This window comes from Drosophila miranda (genome assembly GCF_003369915.1).
Source record: "Drosophila miranda strain MSH22 chromosome Y unlocalized genomic scaffold, D.miranda_PacBio2.1 Contig_Y1_pilon, whole genome shotgun sequence".
In the NCBI taxonomy this organism is placed as follows: Eukaryota; Metazoa; Arthropoda; class Insecta; order Diptera; family Drosophilidae; genus Drosophila; species Drosophila miranda.
Window position 1 is genome coordinate 34891306 of NW_022881603.1, and position 23779 is coordinate 34915084.

The 23779-nt window shown below is 44.7% G+C and overlaps 3 protein-coding genes and 2 pseudogenes across 3 annotated transcripts; 4 read left to right on the plus strand and 1 right to left on the minus strand.

Moving 5' to 3' along the window:
• The first annotated feature begins 6496 nt into the window (after window positions 1–6496).
• On the plus strand, window positions 6497–10140 carry LOC117191636 (annotated as a pseudogene).
• Window positions 6781–7798, plus strand: LOC117189547 (partner of Y14 and mago-like). The gene has a single exon (XM_033394693.1). It carries the CDS (start codon window positions 6840–6842, stop codon window positions 7449–7451), a length of 612 nt encoding a protein of 203 aa, XP_033250584.1. The 5' UTR covers window positions 6781–6839; the 3' UTR covers window positions 7452–7798.
• On the minus strand, window positions 10098–11884 carry LOC117189535 (protein 60A-like). Its single transcript, XM_033394670.1, has one exon. It carries the CDS (start codon window positions 11695–11697, stop codon window positions 10318–10320), a length of 1380 nt encoding a protein of 459 aa, XP_033250561.1. The 5' UTR covers window positions 11698–11884; the 3' UTR covers window positions 10098–10317.
• Window positions 11885–12197: 313 nt separating this feature from the next.
• Window positions 12198–16169, plus strand: LOC117189540. Its single transcript, XM_033394680.1, has 2 exons — window positions 12198–12296; window positions 13780–16169. Exons 1-2 carry the CDS (start codon window positions 12284–12286, stop codon window positions 14811–14813), a joined length of 1047 nt encoding a protein of 348 aa, XP_033250571.1. The 5' UTR covers window positions 12198–12283; the 3' UTR covers window positions 14814–16169.
• A 1918-nt stretch (window positions 16170–18087) lies between these two features.
• LOC117189534 lies at window positions 18088–23659 on the plus strand (annotated as a pseudogene).
• The last annotated feature ends 120 nt before the right edge of the window (window positions 23660–23779 follow it).

Consider the following 23779-nt stretch of genomic DNA (forward strand, 5'->3'; position numbering starts at 1 on the left):
GCCAGAAATGAGAAAATGGATAAATGTTTGGATGCCTACGAGGAGCTCGGCACTGATCTTTCTATTCGTCCATTTCTGTATGCCGTCAATTACGACTTGGTGCCCGTCAACTATCGCCATTCGACCAGCGGCAAGACTGCCGTGCTCATTGCGTCTCAGCGGAACAATGCTAACCACCTACGCGTCTTGCTGTTTATGGGTGCTGATCCGTACGTTGTGGATGAGCAGCACCAGAACGCGATCACAGTGGCCGCATCAAAGGAAAACAATGAGTGCATTGACGTCCTGAACAATTTCAGCCTGCGGGGCAATGAAATTAAAAGCACTGTTCGGGCCAGCCGCTGAAGAATAACCGTAACTTTAACATTAGTATTGTATTGCAGACAGAGCCGCCTTGTTGTAAAACGTTGACGTTCTGCAGAGCTGCTGCGCTCTCCCGCTAAAGGGGCTCTCTGCCGCCGCCACTTCGGCAACTACTTTGATCTGCTGCCGTCACTTCGGCAATCACTTTGATCTAACGCCGTCGTCTATAGTTTAGTTCTATGCTAACCCCTCTGCGCATTGGTTGCATATTGATCTCGCATAAAGTTTATCTGGCAATAGCAAGCAATCGGCTTCCGCTATGCCACCAAGATTAAATACGAATTATAAAGTTTAACCCAAAATCTCTTTTCATTTTGAAACACATAGGTGCTAAAAAAGCTTGGCATCTCAAACATTGGTGACCCCGACGTGATATAAAACCATTGCTTAATCGCGTTCCGTTAAAACACTTATTATTTATACAATATTTTGTTGTTGGGTAGTTTAACTACCAACAAATACATTTGGGTGCACGTTGAAAAACAGTTTAAAGTGAAAATTCGGTGAGAGTGCGGCTGGAATATTTATAGACAAATTCCGGTACTTTAAGCGTCGAATCTCTCATTCTCTGCGCAGCTGCAGCCGCGGTTCTTGACTTTTCGTGTCTTGCATTCTCGCTCTCGCGTCTATACATCGTCGCTTAAGCGGTATTTCATTTTCCGTTGTTGTGTCGAATTGCACAACGGTTAACATGGACAACGATCCGAATACAGGCGCGGGCGGAAATATTGTGGTGGCTGATTCCAGACTGAGTCTGTATAAGCGTAAAAGTCAGTCATTATATGATCGATTGCACAGGCTTGGTGAATCCTTCGCGGGGAATAAAATCGATAAGCTGACCGCCGCGGAAGTCGAGGTGCGCCTTGATATGTTGGCAGAAACTCGAGAGGAATTTAATAAGGCCCATAATGAGTTGGAGGCTCTCGATCAAAACGAAATTGGGAGTGAGCTGCGCGAAATCTTCGATTCTCTTTTCATATCGTTGAAAGCTGAGTTGCTGGCTGCTGTTGAAGTAAGCCAGTCACACGCCGCTGCCCATTCTACGACTCTGCCAAGCCATTCCGGACATAGTACCATCATCATGGCTCACAAGCAGCGACTTCCTGAGCTGAAGGTGCCTAAGTTTTCTGGTGGATACGTCGAGTTCTCGGATTTTATGGCAATGTTCAAATCGGTGATTGAAGCGGATGCGGATCTCAGTGACATCGAGAAATTCCAACACCTTCGCTCTTGCCTCGCTGATGCGGCTTTGGATTCGGTTCCATCGCTAAAACTCTCCAGTGCCAATTATCGTGCGGCTCTGGATATACTTAATAAACGCTTTAATAACAAAAGACTTGTTTTCCAGGCACACATCAAGAAGATTGTTGGGCTAAAGAGGGTAGACTCGCCTTCTGCTAAAAGGCTTCGGGAGTTTTCGGATGCAGTCAATTTACACATGCGAGCGTTGCAGACATTGGGAACTGCTGAGGAGATTTCAGGATTCATGGACATCAACATGCTGCTGCAGAAGTTGTATTCGAAGACGCAAACCAAATGGGAGGAGCACACATCGTCGGATGCTTTACCTACCGCAGAGGAATTCTTCGAATTCTTGCAGCAACGCTGCCAGAAAATGGAGCGATTGGAATATGCTACAGCGACACACGCTAGTAGCGATCAGGTGGGAAAAAACCATTAAGAAAACGTTTGTAGCTTCCAACTCTTCCGCCGACCCGTCTGTATGCGTCTTTTGCCACTCAGCGGGCCATGGAATATACTCGTGCAAGATATTCGGAAATCTCTCACCGCTGCTGCGCCACAAAAAAGTGAAGAAGCTTTCCCTATGCTTCAATTGCCTAGTGCAATAGTGGAAAATGTCGAGTATGCGGCGGTAGGCATCATAGTTTGTTGCACTTCGATAGTATACAGCCCACAACACAAGGCTGCCCATGTATTACTCCTCCCGATCTGGCCGTTCAACCGGACACTCTTTCCGTTGCTCAAAATTCTGCTAGCAGCTCGTCTCTACCTTCGTTTACCTCTCTTGCTGCCCAAGGTCTTCACTCTGATGTCGTGCTTCTGGCTACAGCCGTGGTTCTCGTAAAGAATCGGTCTGGCGTTTTAGTTCCTTGTCGTGCCATCTTAGATTCAGGATCGCAGCTGCATCTCGTCACATCCAGTTTCGCCCAGCAGCTTCAGCTTAGGAGACCGCAATCGCCTGCACTTGTGTCTGGCCTGGGCGATACCAGCGTTTGTACTGAGGGATCCACCATAAGCATTTGTATGCATTCTCGCACCTCTGCTTACACAACTACACTTACTGCTCTCATCGCCCCCACGATTACCGATTCTCAACCAAGTATGACAGTAATGTATCCGATTGGCGTATTCCATCTAACATTCAGCTTGCTGATCCTGCATTTTTCAATCCTCAACGGGTTGATCTTCTCATTGGTGCGAGCGTTTTTTATGATCTCCTCTGCGTAGGGCAAATCAAACTCACCGATGGACTGCCTCTTCTGCAGAAGACCCGGCTTGGGTGGATCGCATCTCGCGGTGGACAGAAGGTATCAAGCTCGGCGCTTTTGGCTACGCACAATTGACCAGATTCGATAGCTGAGATGGAAGCAAGGTTGGATAAAACTCTTCGTATGTTTTGGGAAGTCGAGAATTGTGTGGAGGCTGGGTTGAATACCAAAGAAGAAGACGATTGTGAAGCACATTTCGTAAGCCACCTTTCACGGTTGCCATCCGGGGAGGATGCAGTTCGTCTGCCGCTAAATAACAATACTGATCGTTTAGGAGAATCTTATGCTCAGGCTTATCGACGGTTCATCAGTCTGGAGCGAAAACTGGAGCGTAATCCTACACTCAAGGAGCGGTATTCCGGATCCGCAGCTACATCAACTGGATATTCTCTAAATGATGTGATGATGACAGGCCCTGTTATTCAGCCTGAATTGTATAACATATTGATTCGCTTTCGAACATATCCAGTCGCTCTCACTGGGGACATTTGTAAAATGTACCGCTGCGTACGAGTGTCTCCACCCGACAATTTGTATCAGTGCATCCTATGGCGAGATTCCATCGAGTCCGAGGTTCAAGTCTACACATTAGACACCGTCACATACGGGACGAGGGCTGCATCATTTTTAGCGGTCCGCGCAATGCACCAGCTGGCCATTGACGAGGGTGAGTCCTACCCTCTTGGCTCAGCTGCTCTGCGGCAGGAGTTTTACGTGGATGACCTTATTTCGGGCGGTAATTCGGTCGCACCGGTCATGGACAAGATGCACCAAACATCAGCTTTACTGTCCCGTGGTAATTTTACACTTAGGAAATGGTGCTCCAGTCACCAGGAAGTACTTGAGGGAACCCCTGAAGATGACATAGAGAAGTTCCTAAAGTTTAATGATGGAAGCGACATTGCCAAAACTCTCGGCTTAGCGTGGGACTGGACACAAACTCAAAGCCATCAAAGCGGTCGGTTTTATCTACGATTGCGCGGTTCTACGACCCCCTTGGATTGATAAATCCAGTCATTGTCAGGTGCAAAATCTTCCTTCAGCAGCTTTGGAGAGAAAATTTGGATTGGGATGAAAGCGTACCCTCAGCGTTGCATTCAACTTGGATGGACTTGAGAAATAGTTTGGCAAGCATTTCTCGGATCTCATTTCCTCGCTTGGTTCTTCGTTCTAGTGTGGCTACAGAAGTTCACGGATTCTGTGATGCCAGCTTAGAAGCATATGGCGCTTGCGTGTACGTCGTGTCCAGGGAAGCCCAGTCTTCGAGCCACGTTTTGTGCTCAAAGTCGCGAGTGGCGCCGCTAAAGACTATATCGATTCCTAAGCTGGAATTAAGTGGAGCCCATTTGCTTGCGAAAATTATTCAGAATGTAAAGGACATGGAATCTTTACAGGTCGGTTCTATTGCTGGTCGGATTCGTCAACAGCATTATCTTGGATTAGGGACGAGCCAGCTAAACTTCAAGTTTTCGTGGCAAATCGAGTGGCATCAATTCAGGAGTTGACGGCAGCCATGAAATGGCGCTATGTTCCCACATCTTTAAATCCTGCTGATATTCTCTCGAGAGGCTCGCTTCCCAACCATCTTATCCAGTCAGAGCTATGGTTTCACGGCCCATCCTTTTTGCTAGGCTCCAAGGATAAGTGGCCTGTATCTCCTACTAAAAACATAGCAACTTTGGAGCTTCGCAAGAGAGGATTGCTAATCACGTCTCCACATGCCGATCTCACGTCCGGATGCAAATTTGCGAATTCATTCTTTCGCATGCAGCGCACATTCGCCTACATGCATAAATTTATACATCGTCTTAGGCATCCAGGACTCACCGTTTCTGATATTCGGCAAGGAACGCATCTTCTAATTCGACACATTCAGCTGGCAAATTTGTGGATGGACATAAAGGAGATTCGGCGCAATGGTCAAGTCATGAAATCCAGTTCTATTAGTTCGCTCAACCCGTTCATCGATCTTTCTGGACTACTTAGAGTTGGAGGTCGTCTTGACAACTCATCGCTAGGATTTGACGCTCAGCACCCGCTCATTCTGCCAAAGGGACATTCCATTACCTTTGCGCTGATAAGATATTATCATGAAAGAAACCTCCATGCCGGACCTCGCGCCTTGCTATCCAAAATTCGGCTGGAATATTGGCCCATTGGAGGTGTTAAGGCAGTGTCAAGGGTCGTCAACAGATGTGTGAGATGCTTCAGGACTAGGCCGCGCATGGTTGAACACATTATGGGAGACCTACCTAAGGAACGTTTGGAAGGATCTCGAGCTTTTGAAGTCACTGGAGTAGATTACTGTGGACCTTTTTTCTACCGATCAGAAATCCGCACGAGGCCTCCGATCAAGTGCTACATTAGCGTATTCATCTGCTTCACTTCTAAGGCTATACACATGGAGCTCGTAAAGGATTTGACCACCGCATCGTTTCTAGGCGCACTAAAGCGTTTTACTTCCACTCGAGGAAGGCCAAGTCAAATTTGGTCGGACAATGCGACAAACTTCGTTGGGGCCAAGAACGAGCTTCTGGAGCTAAAGAAGCTTTGTCTGAGCGAACCGCATATGAAGGAGGTCCACGAATCCTGCTTGGCTGACTCGATCGACTGGCGTTTCATCCCACCTCGCTCTCCGCATTTTGGCGGGTTGTGGGAAGCGGCCGTGAAGACCGCAAAATATCACCTGTACCGCTCAGTTGGACCATCTGTGCTTAGCTTCGACGAGCTGCGCACTCTGATCTGTCAGATCACTGCAATTGTTAACTCTCGCCCTTTGCTCTCGCTTTCAGAAAATCCTGATGATTTAGACGTTTTGACTCCTGCTCATTTGCTTTTAGGCGGCCCCATGAGCAAATCCTCGAGCCTGACCTAACGAAGCTGAACTACAATCGTCTGGATGGCTGGCAGGGGGTCACCCAACTACAGCAAATATTTTGGAGCCGTTTGCGCGAAGAGTATCTCACTCTTTTGCAAGAGCGCGCGAAGTGGCGTACCCCCGCGCAAAACATCTGCAAGATCGACCTCGTTCTGGTGAAAAATCTTCCTCCAATGCGTTGGCCACTGGCTAGAGTGGTCGATGTCGTTGTGGGCAAGGACGGAGTGTGTCGCGTCGCTGACCTGAAGACATCCTCAGGAAACATCAGGAGGGCCGTCACTCGGCTATGTTTGCTGCCCCTTAAGGAATCTGTTGAGAGACTAGCTCCCAACGGGGGGAGTATGTTCGGGCCAGCCGCTGAAGAGTAACCGTAACTTTAACATTAGTATTGTATGAGCAGAGAGAGCCGCCTATGTTGTAAAACGTTGACGTTCTGCAGAGATGCTGCGCTCTCCCGCTAAAGGGGCTCTCTGCCGCCGCCACTTCGGCAACTACTTTGATCTGCTGCCGCCACTTCGGCAATCACTTTGATCTAACGCCGTCGTCTATAGTTTAGTTCTATGCTAACCCTCTGCGCATTGGTTGCATATCGATCTCGCATAAAGTTTATCTTGCAATAGCAAGCAATCGGCTTCCGCTAAGCCACCAAGATTAAATACGAATTATAAAGTTTAAGCCAAAATCTCTTTTCATTTTGAAACACATAAGTGCTAAAAAAGCTTGGCATCTCAAACAAGCACCAAGCCCGATTTTGTGGACTACGATCTTATCATAGATTTATTTTACTTGTTGCGAACCAAGCCGGAATATCCGTCAGGTAAGCCAACTACTATTTTATTCTCTACTTATAAAAAGACGGTATCCAGCGAGGGGTATTTCCATTCTCTGCTGTTTAGTTAACGGTAGTATATTCCATATAATAATGGTTATATGACTAATCGTGAGCTGTGATGGCCCTCGCAATAGTTCCATCTCCAATGTGCCTATGTATCGTATACATCGATACATATCGCCCTTTGCCATTTAGCATTGTTTTTTTTTTTTTGAATATAGAACCAGGGTAGCAGGCTTTGGTTGAAACGTAAAAAATGAGCACTTACCAGCAAAGCAGCGAGGGGAAATTTATCCCGGCCACAAAGCGTCCAGATGGCACTTGGCGCAAGGCGCGTCGTGTAAAAGATGGGTACGTGCCGCAGGAGGAGGTGCCGCTGTACGAGAGCAAGGGCAAGCAGTTTGTCGCCCAAAGACAGACTGGAGTGCCGCCTGGCATGTGTCCCATTCTGGCGGCAGAGTCAAAGAAAGAGCGCGAGAAGCAGGAGAGGACGAGAACAAAGAAGCTGGACAAGGACAAGGAAGGAGTTGCAGTTGCCCTAAGTGGCCCCAGTGGTTCCAGTGGCGGGTCGCCGCTTAAGGTTTGCCAACCTTCGTCTGACAGCAAGACGAACGTCAATGTGATATCAAACGCTCTGGCGGATAAATTGAAGCTTAACGTACCCGAAGATGTCGATACTGAGAAACAATTAAAAAAGCTTCGCAAGAAAATCGGCGAAATCGAACAAATCGAGAGCAGAATTCAGGCCGGCGAGCATAAAAAGTTGGACAAAGACCAGCTCGACAAGGTAAAAAAGAAAGCCGAAATCCTAAAGCAGCTATCGGCATTGGAAAACAGCGACGCAGTGCAGCCAAAGCCACAATCATAGCGAAATATCGAGCTCAACTCAACTCTGCCTCAGCCACCAGGCATTTCTAATGTTTACACTTAAATTTAAAGAGAACACACTGACCTGAAGATGTCGCGCCGCTCTGCCCGGAAACACACAAACCAGCACACCACACTCACTTATGCCTGTTAAATAGTTCTACATATTAGTTATAGCTTAAGAAATGCCATTTTAGAATTATGTATCAGATAATTGTATCATTGTGCATCTGTCTTGTAACGTTGTTCATTTGATTTGATTGGAGGAATCGCCGGGTGGTTTTGTCTAGGAAACAGCATTGTAAATCAGATTTAATAAATCAACTCTCTTTTATGGATACAACTAAATATTTGATATGGCTATGTTTAGGTATCGCTTATCTATTTGAATGAATCTCCATCTCTTTTCAGGCAACATATTGGTCATTTTGCCCACCTATTATCATATTGTTAAACTGAACTATATGCTTCTCAGTCATTACATGAGCGGCAAACTGCAAGAATTCTCAATATTCTTGCTGCACGAAAATATGGGCGGGGAGTACATTGACGATGTGGTTAATGCTCGCGACGACACTGACAAAGTGGTGTTGGCCACAGATATAATTGAGTCGTTGGCTCTTCAGGTGCCGTTCAAGTACCTCATCGACACTGCTTGCAAACAGTATACCATTTACAATAGCGGAAGCTACTGCGCTGCGAATCGATACGAAAGGGTGGCCAAAGACTGTCTCTTGAGAAGGGAATCCATCGTCGACGGTAAAGGTTCCCCGTTCTTTCAGAACATAACTCTTGATTTACATTCTGTTTTTTTGCAGGAGCTGCTGCTGATTCACAATGCTTTAGATTGTTATCCAAATGCGCATACAATTCGCTCAGTGAAAATAGCACACCCCTGCTTCAAAGAATACAGCTGGACAAGATCTGTTTGACGGTGAAAGCATTGTCGCCGAACAAGATGGTCAGTGAATACCTAGGCTATACCATTGCCCCACCGCCATTCATTAATGTGCACCATGCCGTGCAGTTCCTGAAAAAAATTGAGGCCTTGAACGAGGTCGAAGATCTCACATGGCTTGGCTGCCGGCTCCTAGATATACCAGTCCCTTGCCAACTCGGACGCCTTTTAATTTATGGGATTCTTCTTCAATGCCTGGATCCAATACTGACCATAGTGACCTCGCTCTCGACGACGAATCCGCTGAGTATTCCCTTCACTGAGGACATTGACAACTTGTGGGATCGATTCACGATTTATATTCAAAATCTCATCAAGAATGAACGTAGTCGCCTGGCAGACAATCAGTTTTCGGACCACTTTATATTCCTGAGATTGTTTCAGGAGTGGCAGAATCGGCAAAAGAGCAAGATGCTGATTCTGTATTTAACCAACGAATACGACTTTATTCTGAACGAACTGATGGAGCAGCTGAGTTTCATCCGCTCCTATATTGTGTCCTCCCTACGAGCGGCACACATGATTCATTTCCGTGGCGTGCTTAGCATTCAAAATCTTAATTTGTTGTCGGGAAATTGGCACGTGGTAAAGGCGGCCCTAACCGGCGGCATGTATCCAAATATCTGCGTGCTAGATGTGGGAAAATCGTGTCTCAAGTCGGCATATTCAGAGAAAGTGCACTTGCATCCCAACACAGTGCTGCGGGACTTTCTAGAGCCATTTAGCAGCTCGGCTCGTAATTTTCGCAGTCCCTGGGTTGTCTGCACCAAGCAGAAAAACTACATTTTATACGCCACCGTGGTTATTCCCCTAGCAGTGGCTATGTTTGCTAGTAAGTTGGCTTGTCACATATTAAAGTAACTGATTATTTAAATGTATCCTTATTTTAGGTCCGAGCAGAATGAGGTCTTCCCAAATAAGTCTGAGTCAAAATGATAACGTCAATGTCTATATAGATGAATGGATCTGGATGGTTATGCCAAAAACTGCAGCCGAGTTGGTCATGAAAGCACGTCGGATTTTCAAAGACTCCGCCTATTTATTATCAGCCCATTATAAAGCTGCCAACCTCTTATCTGCTGACTGTTAATCGCCACTTTAGCTGGAATCAGGAAATATAAGATAGCAAAGAAGATCTGCTGAAACGACGGACATTACCACATTTTGATATCAATTCGCACTTTGTTGAGCGACAGTTCTTCGTTCTGCACACCAAAGAATCCTGTGAGGATTTCTACAGGAGCACCAGTACTCCCTTCATCGAATCCGTACTAGGAAAGTTTGCCAGACCCATCGAGACGCCCAATCGACACATTTTCGTGATTCTGTATAAAAAGAATGAGGATGAAATGCTAAGCATAAGCCGAGCAAAAACTATTAACGGAGAATTTACATTGAAGGAATACTTTCGAAATGTTATTCCAGTGTATGAAATTATGTGAGTATAGAAATGAATTTGACAACTCTCTTCTAGCGATGCTTGCCGATCGTTAAGTGTTAGCATGCCAAACTTTGACGGCCGTTTAACATCCAGTCTAATTGACAAGAGTTGGAAATTTAATTATGGATCAAATAATCATTTAATGATGTGCTCCTTTTGTTTAAGAAAGTTGAAGTGTTATTTTTTTGAGTTAATGCCAATGAATTATTTTTTTATGAAACATGTATGTTCTATAACATCTGACACAGTGATCAATCACTCCAAATGAATGTGAAGTCGAATTTAATATAGAGATCCTGCACAATCAATGCTATGAGGTTTTAGAAACTGTTTCAGTTTAGATTGATATATATACTACAACACGACACACTGGCACTGCGTTTAATATTTCTATAAAAATATTCGAGATTAGTACAGACATCTACACAGAAATGCTTTAAAAAGCTTAGATTAGATTACAAATGGGATTCAATGGCACCCGCAGGATTTCACAATCATATTTCTATACTTCTTGAGGTTGACATTCTCGTCATTGAGATGATATAGCACAGGCAAGGCCCCCAGCCTCGTCGGGGCACAGCAAGGCTTTGGCACCTTCTTGGGCTCCAGCAGATGCACCAGTGTCTGCACAATGGCATGATTGGTGGCATTCATGTGTGCGTTGAGAGGGAAATTGCATTCGCCGCTGCAATAGAACGCCCCATAGCCCTCTGGGGCGATTATCCAATCGTGCCAGCCCAAATCCTTGAAGTCGATGTAGAGGGTCTGCATCTGGCAGCTGCGTGTATTCTCGATGGGGACATCCAAAAAGGGATGAACTGGCACCGACTTCTTTTTCTTGCGCTGATGCAGCGTGCTTCGCTTGCTTCTGTGGTGACTGCTGTGCGAGGTAGTCTTGATCAGTTCGGGCCCCCTAAAGAATCCAATCATAAATGGCTGGTATTCGTCATCCACTTTGCGATGGATCAGTCCAACGTCGTCCAGTTTGACTTCTCGATCGGGTCGGTTAACAGCGTGTGCCCCGATATATATGCCGTGGTTCTCCTTGGAATGTACCAGCCACTCGTGCAGGCCCTCAGTCACGTTCAGTTCCAGCCAGCCGACGTAGTCGCCAGTGGTATTCACCGAGGACAGTGCTTCCATCTTATTCTGACCCGACTCTCCCAGTCCCATGGAGTACACAGTGATCGTGAATTGCTTGTTTGCTGTGAGCCATTTGCCTTCGTTGGAGTTCTGGTAGATACGCAACTCCGCCATCACCAGATAGTTGTCGCTCGGCACCTTGGAGACGTCGAACCACAGGCGGCGGCCGTGTTCGTGACGTAGCTCCTCCACGTTGTGATTGCGTGGGGTCCAAAAAGTCATTATAATATCGCTCTCATCGATGGCACGCTTGTCGAGGTCCGTAATGAAATTTTCCTCTCCATCTGCGTTTCTTTCATCGGACATGTCAGCGTTGCGCTTTGAGCGATGGCTGTGCACAGTTTCATCGTCGGTATGGCCGCCTCCCAAGCCTTCCTCTTCCGTGATGCGGTGGTAGACGTCTAGCAAGAATTTCGGTGCAGACTTTCTCAAGGACAGCTGATGGCTGCTGTGGTGGGTAGGACGCTCGGCTATGCCCAGGAACTCTAGGATCTCGTACGAAACATCCAGCTTGTCATCGTCGCTTAGCACGCGGTGCATGATCGTCTGATCTTTGCCATTGTCTATATAGATCCCTGACTGGGTGGCGTCAATCACAGTTGGCGTCGTAGAAACGAATATAATCAGAACAAGTCCCAGTCTCAGTGAAGCGAGAGCCGCTACAGATTCCGAAGTATTCCTCACACTCGAAAACATGATGCTCATGCTCCGGAAGGATCACAGTAATTGGTTAATGTGTACTGGAGCTATCTCGTGCACGGTGGCATTTAGTTGTCCATAAACATTTATTAGTTTTTAATCGTTTTTTAATGAGCAGAAGATGTGGAAAATTCTGACGCACTTGTATACAGAATCAGATTGTTGTGTGTATCTTAATCTTGAAGATGCATTTTTCTTTACATTTTGGATCAGTTGGCAGTGCGATCTTCAGGGCTGGACAGACATTGAACAATGCCATTTTTTTCAGTTCCTTTCAACTTCTTTTATTTTCCTAATACGCTTTAAAAACGCTTTAAATAAGCTTCGCAAAACTTGGCGGTTCACTGGTATGGCGCGTACCTAAAATTGTTTGCGGAAGGAAAAAATTAACATATTTCAAGACGTTCGCTGATAGTTTTAATCAAAAAGACATTTTCCGAAGCTTCTGGGGGTGCCTCACACGCCTACGTAGACGGCGCGAAGAAATTCCCAAAGCTTCATCAATTAAGTCGAAAAACCAGGAATTTACTGCATGGCGTTCCGGAATAACTCTTAAAACGGCTCTTGGAACTCCGTCTGGACCCTGAGAAGCATGGCAAGCATAGGAAAGACAAGGATGGCCACGGAGAAGGCGACGGGAGTTAAAATTCGCATGGAAACGCTGAAAAAAAAGGGAAGGAGAAGCTAAATCCGCCATGCGGGTAGGAGTAAAGATGGCGGCAAAAACGGCTCCGCAGCTTTTGGCTTCTAAACTGCTGTGCAAGAAACCAAACTTGTCGACGAACGTGTCGACAAACATGTCCACGAACACGACAACAAGCATGACATCAAACATTTCCACGACAAAAGAGAGAGAGAAGACTGACGCGGTTTGTGTGGCTTCCGTGAGTACGAAAAACGGAAGTAACCGCAAAATCATCGTTAACAAGTATTATGAGGGGCATAAAGGCCCATACTTTGTTTGTATCGACAAAATGAGTGCGAATAATGCCAGAATTGCTATAAACCAGTTTGATCTATCCGATCTACTGGTGAAACAGGGCATTAGCGATATCGAGGAGGTTGCTAGAATGGGCTATGGCAGGTGCAAGATTGTGTGCGGGTCGGCGGAGTGTGCAAACGGGCTAGTGGAAAACAGTGTTTTCGCTGCTCAAGGGTACTCAACCCGAATCTTTAGTCACTTCGTCCAAAAAGCAGGGTTAATTTTTGGGATCCCCGGGCACTACTCGGAGGAACAGCTAGCGGAGCTTGTAACCTCGGATATCCCAATTGAGGAGATAGTGCGGATTACGCGAAGGGATAGAGCATCGGGGGAACGTGTACCTACTGGCAGGGTGAAACTCTGGTTCAGAGGAGAGCAGTTACCAACCAAAATCAATTTTCTATATTCTAAAGTAGAAGTGAAACCTTTTGTTCAGCTTATTCAATGTTTTAGGTGTTTTAGGTTTGGCCATTTGGCGCAACATTGTATCTTAATCTTGAAGATGCATTTTTCTTTACATTTTGGATCAGTTGGCAGTGCGATCTTCAGGGCTGGACAGACATTGAACAATGCCATTTTTTTCAGTTCCTTTCAACTTCTTTTATTTTCCTAATACGCTTTAAAAACGACACGTAAATCTGCATAATATAGTTTGTTTGATGAAAACAAGAGACAAATATTTAAAAACGAATGCCAGTTAAATAAATTGAGTGTTTTTAGCTGCCAGGGCTGAAGTAGAAGCACACTGCAGCCCTTGGAGTCAGCTGATTACTGTACTGCCTCCACACACCCTTGCAAAAATAAATATTTTAAGATAAGCTTCGCAAAACTTGGCGGTTCACTGGTATGGCGCGTACCTAAAATTGTTTGGGGAAGGAAAAAATTAACATATTTCAAGACGTTCGCTGATAGTTTTAATCAAAAAGACATTTTCCGAAGCTTCTGGGGGTGCCTCACACGCCTACGTAGACGGCGCGAAGTTATTCCCAAAGCTTCATCAATTAAGTCGAAAAACCTGGAATTTACTGCATGGCGTTCCGGAATAACTCTTAAAACCTTGGAACTTTGGAACTCCGTCTGGACCCTGAGAAGCATGGCAAGCATAGGAAAGACAAGGATGGCCACGGAGAAGGCGACGGGAGTTAAAATTCGCATGGAAGCGCTGAAAAAAAGGGAAGGAGAAGCTAAATCCGCCATGCGGGTAGGAGTAAAGATGGCGGCAAAAACGGCTCCGCAGCTTTTGGCTTCTAAACTGCTGTGCAAGAAACCAAACTTGTCGACGAACGTGTCGACAAACATTTGCACGAACACAACAACAAGCATGACATCAAACATTTCTACGACAAAAGAGAGAGAGAAGACTGACGCGGTTTGTGTGGCTTCCGTGAGTACGAAAAACGGAAGTAACCGCAAAATCATCGTTAACAAGTATTATGAGGGGCATAAAGGCCCATACTTTGTTTGTATCGACAAAATGAGTGCGAATAATGCCAGAATTGCTATAAACCAGTTTGATCTATCCGATCTGCTGCTGAAACAGGGCATTAGCGATATCGAGGAGGTTGCTAGAATGGGCTATGGCAGGTGCAAGATTGTGTGCGGGTCGGCGGAGTGTGCAAACGGGCTAGTGGAAAACAGTGTTTTCGCTGCTCAAGGGTACTCAACCCGAATCTTTAGGCACTTCGTCCAAAAAGCAGGGTTAATTTTTGGGATCCCCGGGCACTACTCGGAGGAACAGCTAGCGGAGCTTGTAACCTCGGATATCCCAATTGAGGAGATAGTTCGGATTACGCGAAGGGATAGAGCATCGGGGGAACGTGTACCTACTGGCAGGGTGAAACTCTGGTTCAGAGGAGAGCAGTTACCAACCAAAATCAATTTTCTATATTCTAAAGTAGAAGTGAAACCTTTTGTTCAGCTTATTCAATGTTTCAGGTGTTTTAGGTTTGGCCATCTGGCGCAACATTGCAAGAGTGGAGCGAAATGTTTCAAATGCGGACAAGATCACAGCAAAGATATTATCTGCTCAGGGCTGGTCTGTGCTAACTGCAAGGGGGAACATGCTGCCACCCACCCGCAGTGTGAGGCCAGAAAAAGCGTACGCCATTCAAAAGTGTATGACACTGGAAAACCTAACTAGAGCTGAGGTCAAGGCTAGATATCCGATCCTTTTTGATAGAACTTCCCCCAACCTAAGGGATCAAGGGGAAGACCCAGTTGGCAATCTAACCGCTCCCCTGAATTCTTAAATAACAGCTTAGAGTCCGCCAGGGAAATTCATTCTGTCACCTCTTTCGCGGAAGTGACAAAATCCAATAGGGTTGCCGCCCGGAACGCAGAGGCGGCCAAGGCAGCAGCCAACATGGCAGAGTGGAAGAACTCAATAAACTCAGACTACGTCCAAATGAGCGAGATATTTGTGAGATCTTCATACGTGGCATAGGAGCCAAACTCACAGCGTTCCTGATTGATCCAAACAACATCATTAAAGGGGATTCTTTAGCGAATAAAATTATTAAGGAAATTAGAGAATTTGTCAATGCTTCCAACGCAGAACTAGATAGGCGTCAGATTGCCCAAGGGATGGCAGTTGGTTCTCAAAACATCCAACAATGAAGATTCTTCAGCTAAATATTCAAAGTCTGACACACAACAACAACAAACAGCTCCTCTCAATGTTCCTAGACAAGAACGCAATAGATATTGCCATCCTCTCAGAGATTTGGGTGTTGAACAACGCGGACTGCAGCATTTTAGACTATAACTTTTTCTGCAGGCCCAGAGAGGACGGCTACGGCGGGGTTGGCATCTACGTCAGGAAAAACATTCAATTCAGCATTTTAAAAATAGAGAACGACAATAATTTTGAAATAGAAACCTCAAGAGCAATTTCAATATTTTTAGCATATATGCACCGCCATCAACAACAGTTTCACAGTTTAAATCGGGCACAAAAAAGTTTTTCGAATTCGCGGCTTCGCTTGACATACCCTCAATAGTGGGCGGGGACTTCAACGCTAGGTCTTCTATCTGGGGAAGTCCGATCTGTGATCGCAAGGGTCGCAGCATTGAGAATTCCACCCGGGAGGCCGGATTTATCTGCCTAAACGACGGTTCGCCAACCTTCTCCAGGAGCCCATCTCAATTCTCCGTTCTTGACCTTTCTTTTTCGAACTACAGAAATGGAACTATTAACTGGCAAGTCCCAATTGTATTATCAGTGCAAGGCCTAAATGCCCCCCTCCAAGGCAAGAAGATCCTTCACAACAGAATAGCCCGGATTCTGGGTGCAAGTGATTTCTCAAATCTGGAGGAGCTCAATGAAAAAGTGAAATCCCTGACCTTAAAAAACACGGTCACATTCCCAAGCAAGAACAAGTACGTTGCTAAGAAATGGTGGAACGAGGAAACGGAAAAACTTTTTCGCGTGAGAAACGCTTGCAGGCAAAAATTCTACCTCACCAAAAAATTGGCTGATGCCAGAGCAACCTTAGAAGCTGACAAAAATCTACAAAATCACGTAAAAAATCTTAGAAAGCGCAACTTTTCCAAGTTTATAGAAGAGGTCTCCTCATCGCCCTCTATGTGGAGCAGGGTGAAGAACATCAAAAAATACGGTCAAATCAAAAATGTAGGGAACAAATGGACGAACGAAGATGACAAAAACTTTCTCAATATGGTTAAAGTAACCCCATCCACGTCAAACAGTAGGCCCCCTAAGAAAATTCCTGCCCCTTTGTTAGGACCAGACGACCCGGAACCCCTGGAACTGGAAGAATTCCTGGACTTCCTAAAAACCAGGAACCCCAATTCGGCTAGAGGCCCTGATGGCATCTCGTTCAGGATGCTTCAAAAGCTACCAAGTGGGAAAAAACAAGACATTTTTGAAATTATAAATAAAGTATGGCTGAGTGGCGCCTCACGGCGCCTCACGGCGCCTCACGGCTTGGATCTCCAGCTTCCTTAACAGACGAATTCTCATAAAGGGTAAAAGCGAGGTAGAGGTGAACAGAGGTGTTAGCCAGGGTAGCTGTCTCAGCCCAACCCTTTTTAACCTTTACACAGCCGAACTACATGATATTAACAGTCATAACTGCTTACTGTTTCAGTATGCTGATGACTTTTTCATAGTTTGTTTTCATAAAGACGTATCCATTGCGAAAGGTGTGCTGGAAGACAGTATAGATAAGTTCGAAGAAAAATGCAATAGGCTAAACCTGTCATTCAATCCGGTGAAGTCTAAAGTGATTTACTTCAACAATCGTAGAGCTGCGCTAAATATCTCGCATCAAGGAGTTGAGATCAGACAAGTAGAGCAGATCAAATACCTAGGCAGGACTATCTCAGCAAACAACTCAGCCTCTGGTCACATTGATCTGGCCATCTCGGAATCGAACAGAAACTGTGAGTTTCTCAGATTACTCAGTGGGTGTCACTATGGTATCAGCCCCAAAAGAGGGCTTATATTTTACAAGGCATTTGTCAGAAGTAGGCTAGAGTACGCGTGCTCATCATTCTGCAACCTGTCCAAATCTGCCTTGGCCAAAATCAAATCCCACTGCAACCATCACCTCAGAAAGTCGCTGGGTCTGATAATCTGCACTCCCGTTCCTATCATATATCACATGGCAGGAGAACTTCCCCCGGACTACAGGATGAGATTCCTGGCGGCGAAAGAGTTGGTTAAGGTGTTTGCATTTAATCTCCCAGCAAGTGAAACAGTGTCAGCAAATAGGGATTTAAACACGGGCTACGCTAAGGCATATCGGGAGTTTGGCAGCATAATAGATAGAGTTGAGGTTTTCGAGAACACAGCTTCATTTTGCACTAAAATTAGCTCCGACTTAGAATTTTTCAAGGGTTCTGCACCCAACAAGCACGCTATAGAACAGGCAGGTATCATGCTGCTCCACGGGGAAAAGAAGGATCAGCTGAAAAAGGGTGGTTTTGAAATCTATTACACGGATGATCAGTCGCAGATGGGCATTCCAGCGCCGCTTTCCTGCACGATAGGACAGGTTTTTTAGATATCTATTACACGCACAAAACCCTTTCCTCGTTGTCCGCCGAGCTCCTTGCTATCGAGAAGGCATTAGACCATGCTATTTTGTACAATTTTCCTCGTGTTGCGCTCCTGACAGACAGCAGAAACGGGGCCCTCAACAAGGCAAAACTTCCCATCTCTAAGAAAATATAATGATATTTACAAATTCTTTGAAAAAGAAAACATCAGCGCGTACCAAACACTAATTGACTTCATCGACGAAATTGATGTAAAGCTATAAACAGTACTCCAACATCTTCTATTCTTTGACTTGGCAATTTCCACCTTCAAAAGGCGGGCGGCCAAATAATCCCACGCTACTCACGGGTAGCTTGGTAACTTAAATCGTTTAAAAAAAAAAAAAAAAAAAAAAACATACGCTTCGCTTCGGTACGTTTCGTTTCCAACCGTCGTATTGTTTGGTGAAAGATTCAAATCGTTTTTCGGAGAAAATCAAGGTCCATTATAAATAAGAGAATATGTTTATTGTAACAAAATAGTTTATGTGAATGTAGTCTCTCCTGCCACAAGAATGCTGGTCACAAGAATGAGCCAGACACAAAAAATGTATTAATTACTAAACCTGTTTCGATTTCGCAGTAGAATTTCCAATGCTTTTATATATTACATATGTATGTATTCAAGCATACGTACGTACATATATGTAGCCATTAAGGAACAGATCTATGCATACATCAACTAGCATATTGTGTTGGATTAAAGCGACATTTTATTATTACGACAGGCTGTTCAAGTTCAATGTCAGTGCAATCAAAGGATAGGAGTGGGCATTCAGGTCCACTGGTCGAATGGCACACACCCTTTGAGTCACTAGAGGCATCTCATGCTTCCGAATGATGTCACACAAACTAGCATATATGTATTGTCGACATACAAGCAGAGAGACATTATATATATATATTTATATCCGTATAAATTATATTTGGCTGGGAGCTGCGAATGAGCTCTTGCTCTCCAAAGAATACACCTAATGCTCGTTGCGTGAATTGAAGTAATGTAATTGAAGCCCCTCCCATGTTGGGAATTTATATCACTTTTGGAAAGTGGTTAACCCATATTCGCATTTACGTGGGTGCGTTGCTGGGCTGGGCTATCATGTGAGGGCCAAACAAATGGCCAACATTAATAACTGTAAATAACCAGATAAAAATGTGGATTTTTCTGTGTCTACGAATCGTTTTTATACCCGATACTCAAAATGAGTATTGGGGTATATTAGATTTGTGGTAAAAGTGGATGTGTGACAGCATCAATAGCCGAGTCGATTGAGCCCTGTCTGTCTGTCCGTCTGTCCGTCCGTCCGTCCGTCCCCTTCAGCGCCTAGTGCTCAAAGACTATAAGAGCTAGAGCAACGATGTTTTGGATCCAGACTTCTGTGATATGTATGTCACTGCTACAAAAATATTTCAAAACTTCGCCCCGCCCACTTCCGCCCCCACAAAGGACGAAAATCTGTGGCATCCACATTTTTAAAGATACGATAAAACCAAAAACGCAGAATCGTAGAGGATGACTATATGTTCTAGAGTGTAAAATCTCAACCAGATCGTATAATTATTATAGCCAGAATCAAGAAAACAATTTCATTCTTTCTCGCTCTGTCTCTCTGTAACACACAGGTTTCGTGGTCGGTTTTGTCAATTGCAAAATATGAGTTCAAGGATCTCAGAACCTATAAGAGCCAGAGCAACCAAATTTGGTATCCACACTCCTGTGATATCGGACCTTGACCGTTTCGTGTCCAAATTTCGCCACACCCCCTTCCGCCCCCGCAAAGGACGAAAATCTGGGGCATCCACAAATCTCAGAGACTATTAAGGCTAGAGTAACCAAATTTGGTATCCGCACTTCTGTTAGATCTCACTATAAAACGTATATCTCAGAATTTCGCCCCACCCCATCCGCCCCCACAAAAGACGAAAATCTGTTGCATCCACAATATTTCACATTCGAAAAAACTAAAAACGCAGAATCATAGTTAATGACCATATCTATCAGATTGCTGAATCTGGATCAGATCGGGTCATTTTTGTAGCCAAAAGCAAGAAATCAATTTTCAGTGGCTACGCAGCGCCCGACGTCACGCTCAGACTGATTTTCTGTCTCTCTCGCACGCACTCTTTGTCGTGTGGTTCAATATTAGCGGCGTCTGCCGCAGGAGAGCCATACTGACTTAGTATCGGGTATAACTGTAGAGTTGCGGTGTCCGCAGCAACTCACAACGTTCCACCTCGTTTAATCTTTTGCACACTGATATTTTAAATAAAATTTAAGTCCCTTTCTAAGATTTCTCTGTCAATACTTGTTCCTACTACTAGAAAACTAAAAAGGGAAGATGGACGATCTAAAGGGATTCTTGAGACAAGCCGGTCAGGAATTTCTGAATGCCGCTGGTGATGCTGCAATGGGGGCCGCCAAAGATGTGGTTGGCTCTGTGATAAACGAGATATTTATCAAAAAGGAAGCGGACACCAAGCGCGTGCTTCCCAGCATCAAGAACATGAGAGTCGTAAGTTCAAATCCTTAGATTAAATCAAATAGAAGTACATATGTTCTGAATAGAGATAACCACATACACATACACGCTGAAATCCACATGCATGTATTCACACTCTTAACTCTTAAATAAATACATTCCATTCAATCGTTCGTTACGGGCGTTAGCAACCATTGCAATCATCTCCAACTGTGTTCTATGGGAACGTAAGTACATGTTGAAGCTACTGCCATGGCATTGACACAATTCCATTTGAGAGATAATGTGCTGCCAAATTAATCCTCGAATTAAACATAATTACACTGTACATACATTGTATTAATTATTTTGTATCAAAATTTAAGTTATGGTACATACTAAAATGAGTCAAAGGATAATGGCAATATGTGATTTTCTAGTTGGGGGAAACAAGCTCGAATCTGGGACCCTACTCTGAGGTGCAGAACTATGAAACAATCTTGAACAGCTGTCTGTCCAGGGGATCACTCTTTGAAGACCCCATCTTCCCGGCTGGTAATGAGTCCCTAATGTTTTCTCGTCGCCCAGATCGTCACATCGAGTGGTTGCGGCCCCATGTAAGTGATCGGAAATACAATGATAATTTCCTTTTAATTACTAATATGATTGGATAAATATGTATATATGTTTTTTTTAGGAAATCGCAGACAACCCACAGTTTTTTGTAGAGGGTTTCTCCCGATTTGATGTCCAACAGGGAGAGCTCGGAGATTGCTGGCTCCTGGCTGCCACCGCCAACTTAACGCAGGAACCGAATCTATTCTTTCGCGTTATTCCACCCGAGCAGAGTTTCGAGGAGAACTATGCTGGCATATTTCACTTCCGTTTCTGGCAATACGGTAATTTTAATCATACAACCACTACGTATCGGATTAAAAGTCAACTAATAATTATTTATGAACCAATTAAAACAGGTAAATAGGTAGATGTGACTATTGATGACCGTTTGCCAACCTCTCGGGGGGAGCTGGTGTACATGCATTCTACCGAGAAAAACGAATTCTGGAGTGCCCTCTTGGAGAAAGCCTATGCCAAGTATGAGAAATCGTATAACTTTACCCCTGCCAGCGTTTATTTATTTATTGAATTCTCAGACTTCATGGTTCCTATGAGGCTCTGAAAGGCGGTAGCACGTGTGAAGCCTTGGAAGACTTTACTGGCGGTGTCAGCGAGTGGTACGACCTGAAGGAAACGCCCGATAATCTCTTTACCATATTACAAAAGGCAGCCGACCGAAATTCAATGATGGGCTGTTCAATTGAGCCGGATCCCAATGTGCTAGAGGCGGAAACTCCTCAGGGGTTTATTCGTGCACACGCGTACTCCATTACCAAGGTAGTAAATGATGATAAAAAGGTTATTTGTGGGAAAGCAAATTTCATCTTTGGAATATGTATTTGCAGGTCTGCTTCATAGATATAGTAACACCGAATCGGCAGGGTAAGATTCCAATGATACGCATGCGCAACCCATGGGGCAACGAAGCCGAGTGGAATGGTCCTTGGAGTGACAGTTCCGCTGATTGGCGATATATTCCTGAAGATCAGAAGCAGGAAATTGGTCTCACTTTCGATAGAGATGGCGAGTTCTGGATGTCATTCCAAGATTTCCTTCACCATTTCGATCAAATCGAGGTAGGAACTTACTCTGTCTAGGATTTTTATACCCGATACTCAAAATGAGTATTGGGGTATATTAGATTTGTGGTAAAAGTGGATGTGTGTAACGTCCAAAAGGAATCGTTTCCGACCCCATAAAGAATATATATTCTTGATCAGCATCAATAGCCGAGTCGATTGAGCCATGTCTGTCTGTCCGTCTGTCCGTCCCCTTCAGCGCCTAGTGCTCAAAGACTATAAGAGCGAGAGCAACGATGTTTTGGATCCAGACTTCTGTGATATGTCACTGCTACAAGAATATTTCAAAACTTCGCCCCGCCCACTTCCGCCCCCACAAAGGGCGAAAATCTGTGCCATCCACAATTTCGACGATACGAGAAAACTAAAAACGCAGAATCGTAGAAGATGACTATATCTTCTGGAGTGCAAAATCTGAACCAGATCGTATAATTATTATAGCCAGAATCAAGAAAACAATTTCATTTTTTCTCGCCCTGTCTCTCTCTAACACACACGTAGCATAGCCGGCTTTGCTTAGAGTAAAACATTAGTGCCTAGATCTCAGAGACTATAAAAGCTAGAGCAACCAAATTTGGTATCCACACTCCTAATATATCGGACCGAGACGAGTTTGTTTCAAAATTTCGCCACACCCCCTTCCGCCCCCGCAAAGGATGAAAATCTGGGGATATTCACAAATCTCAGAGACTATTAAGGCTAGAGTAACCAAATTTGGTATCCGCACTCCTGTTAGATCTTACTATAAAACGTGTATCTCAAAATTTCGCCCCACCCCCTTCCGCCCACACAAAGGACGAAAATCTGTTGCATCCACAATATTGCACATTCGAGAAAACTAAAAACGCAGAATCATAGATAATGACCATATCTATCAGATTGCTGAATCTGGATCAGATCAGATAATTTTTATAGCCAAAAGGAACAAATCAATTTGCACTGGCTACGCAGCACCCGACGTCACGCTCAGACTGATTTTCTGTCTCTCTCGCACGCACTCCTTGTCGTGTCGTTTAATATTAGCGGCGTCTGCCGGAGGAGAGCCATACTGACTTAGTATCGGGTATAACTGTAGAGTTGCGGTCTCCGCAGCAACTCACATCGTTCCCCCTCGTTTTGAATTGTAAAATATGTTTGTTAATCCTTTTCCAGATTTGCAATTTGTCCCCGGACTCTTTAACGGAGGACCAACAGCAAAGTGGCAAGCGCAAGTGGGAGATGTCCATGTACGAGGGAGAATGGACACCAGGAGTTACAGCTGGAGGGTGCCGAAACTTCCTGGATACTTTCTGGCACAATCCCCAATATATTATTACTTTGGTGGACCCTGATGAGGACGACGAGGAGGGACACTGCACAGTTATTGTTGGTCTAATGCAGAAAAATCGCAGATCAAAGCGCAACATGGGAATGGAATGTCTGACCATTGGTTTTGCCATTTACAACCTAAACGAACGTGAACTGGAGAGCCGGCCACAAGGCCTCAACTTCTTTCGGTATAAGTCGTCGGTGGGACGTTCTCCCCATTTCATTAATACCAGAGAAGTATGTATTCTATTATTTATTATATATCTAACTCCAGTAATTTCGGTTTGTCTTAGGTGTGTGCTCGCCTTAAGTTGCCTCCCGGACACTATCTAATTGTGCCTTCTACTTTTGATCCGAACGAGGAGGGGGAGTTCATCCTTCGAGTGTTCTCCGAAACCCAAAATAACATGGAGTGCGTACATGTAGAAAATGAGTTTGTATATTAGAAATAATGCGGGTTGCTACATTTGCGGGGTTTTTTTTTTTTAAAAGCAACTAATGTGCAATATGGGTATGTGAAGACACAGTATATATAAAACAAATATTTGTTTTTAGTGCAAGTATTTGTAGCTCCCCAATTA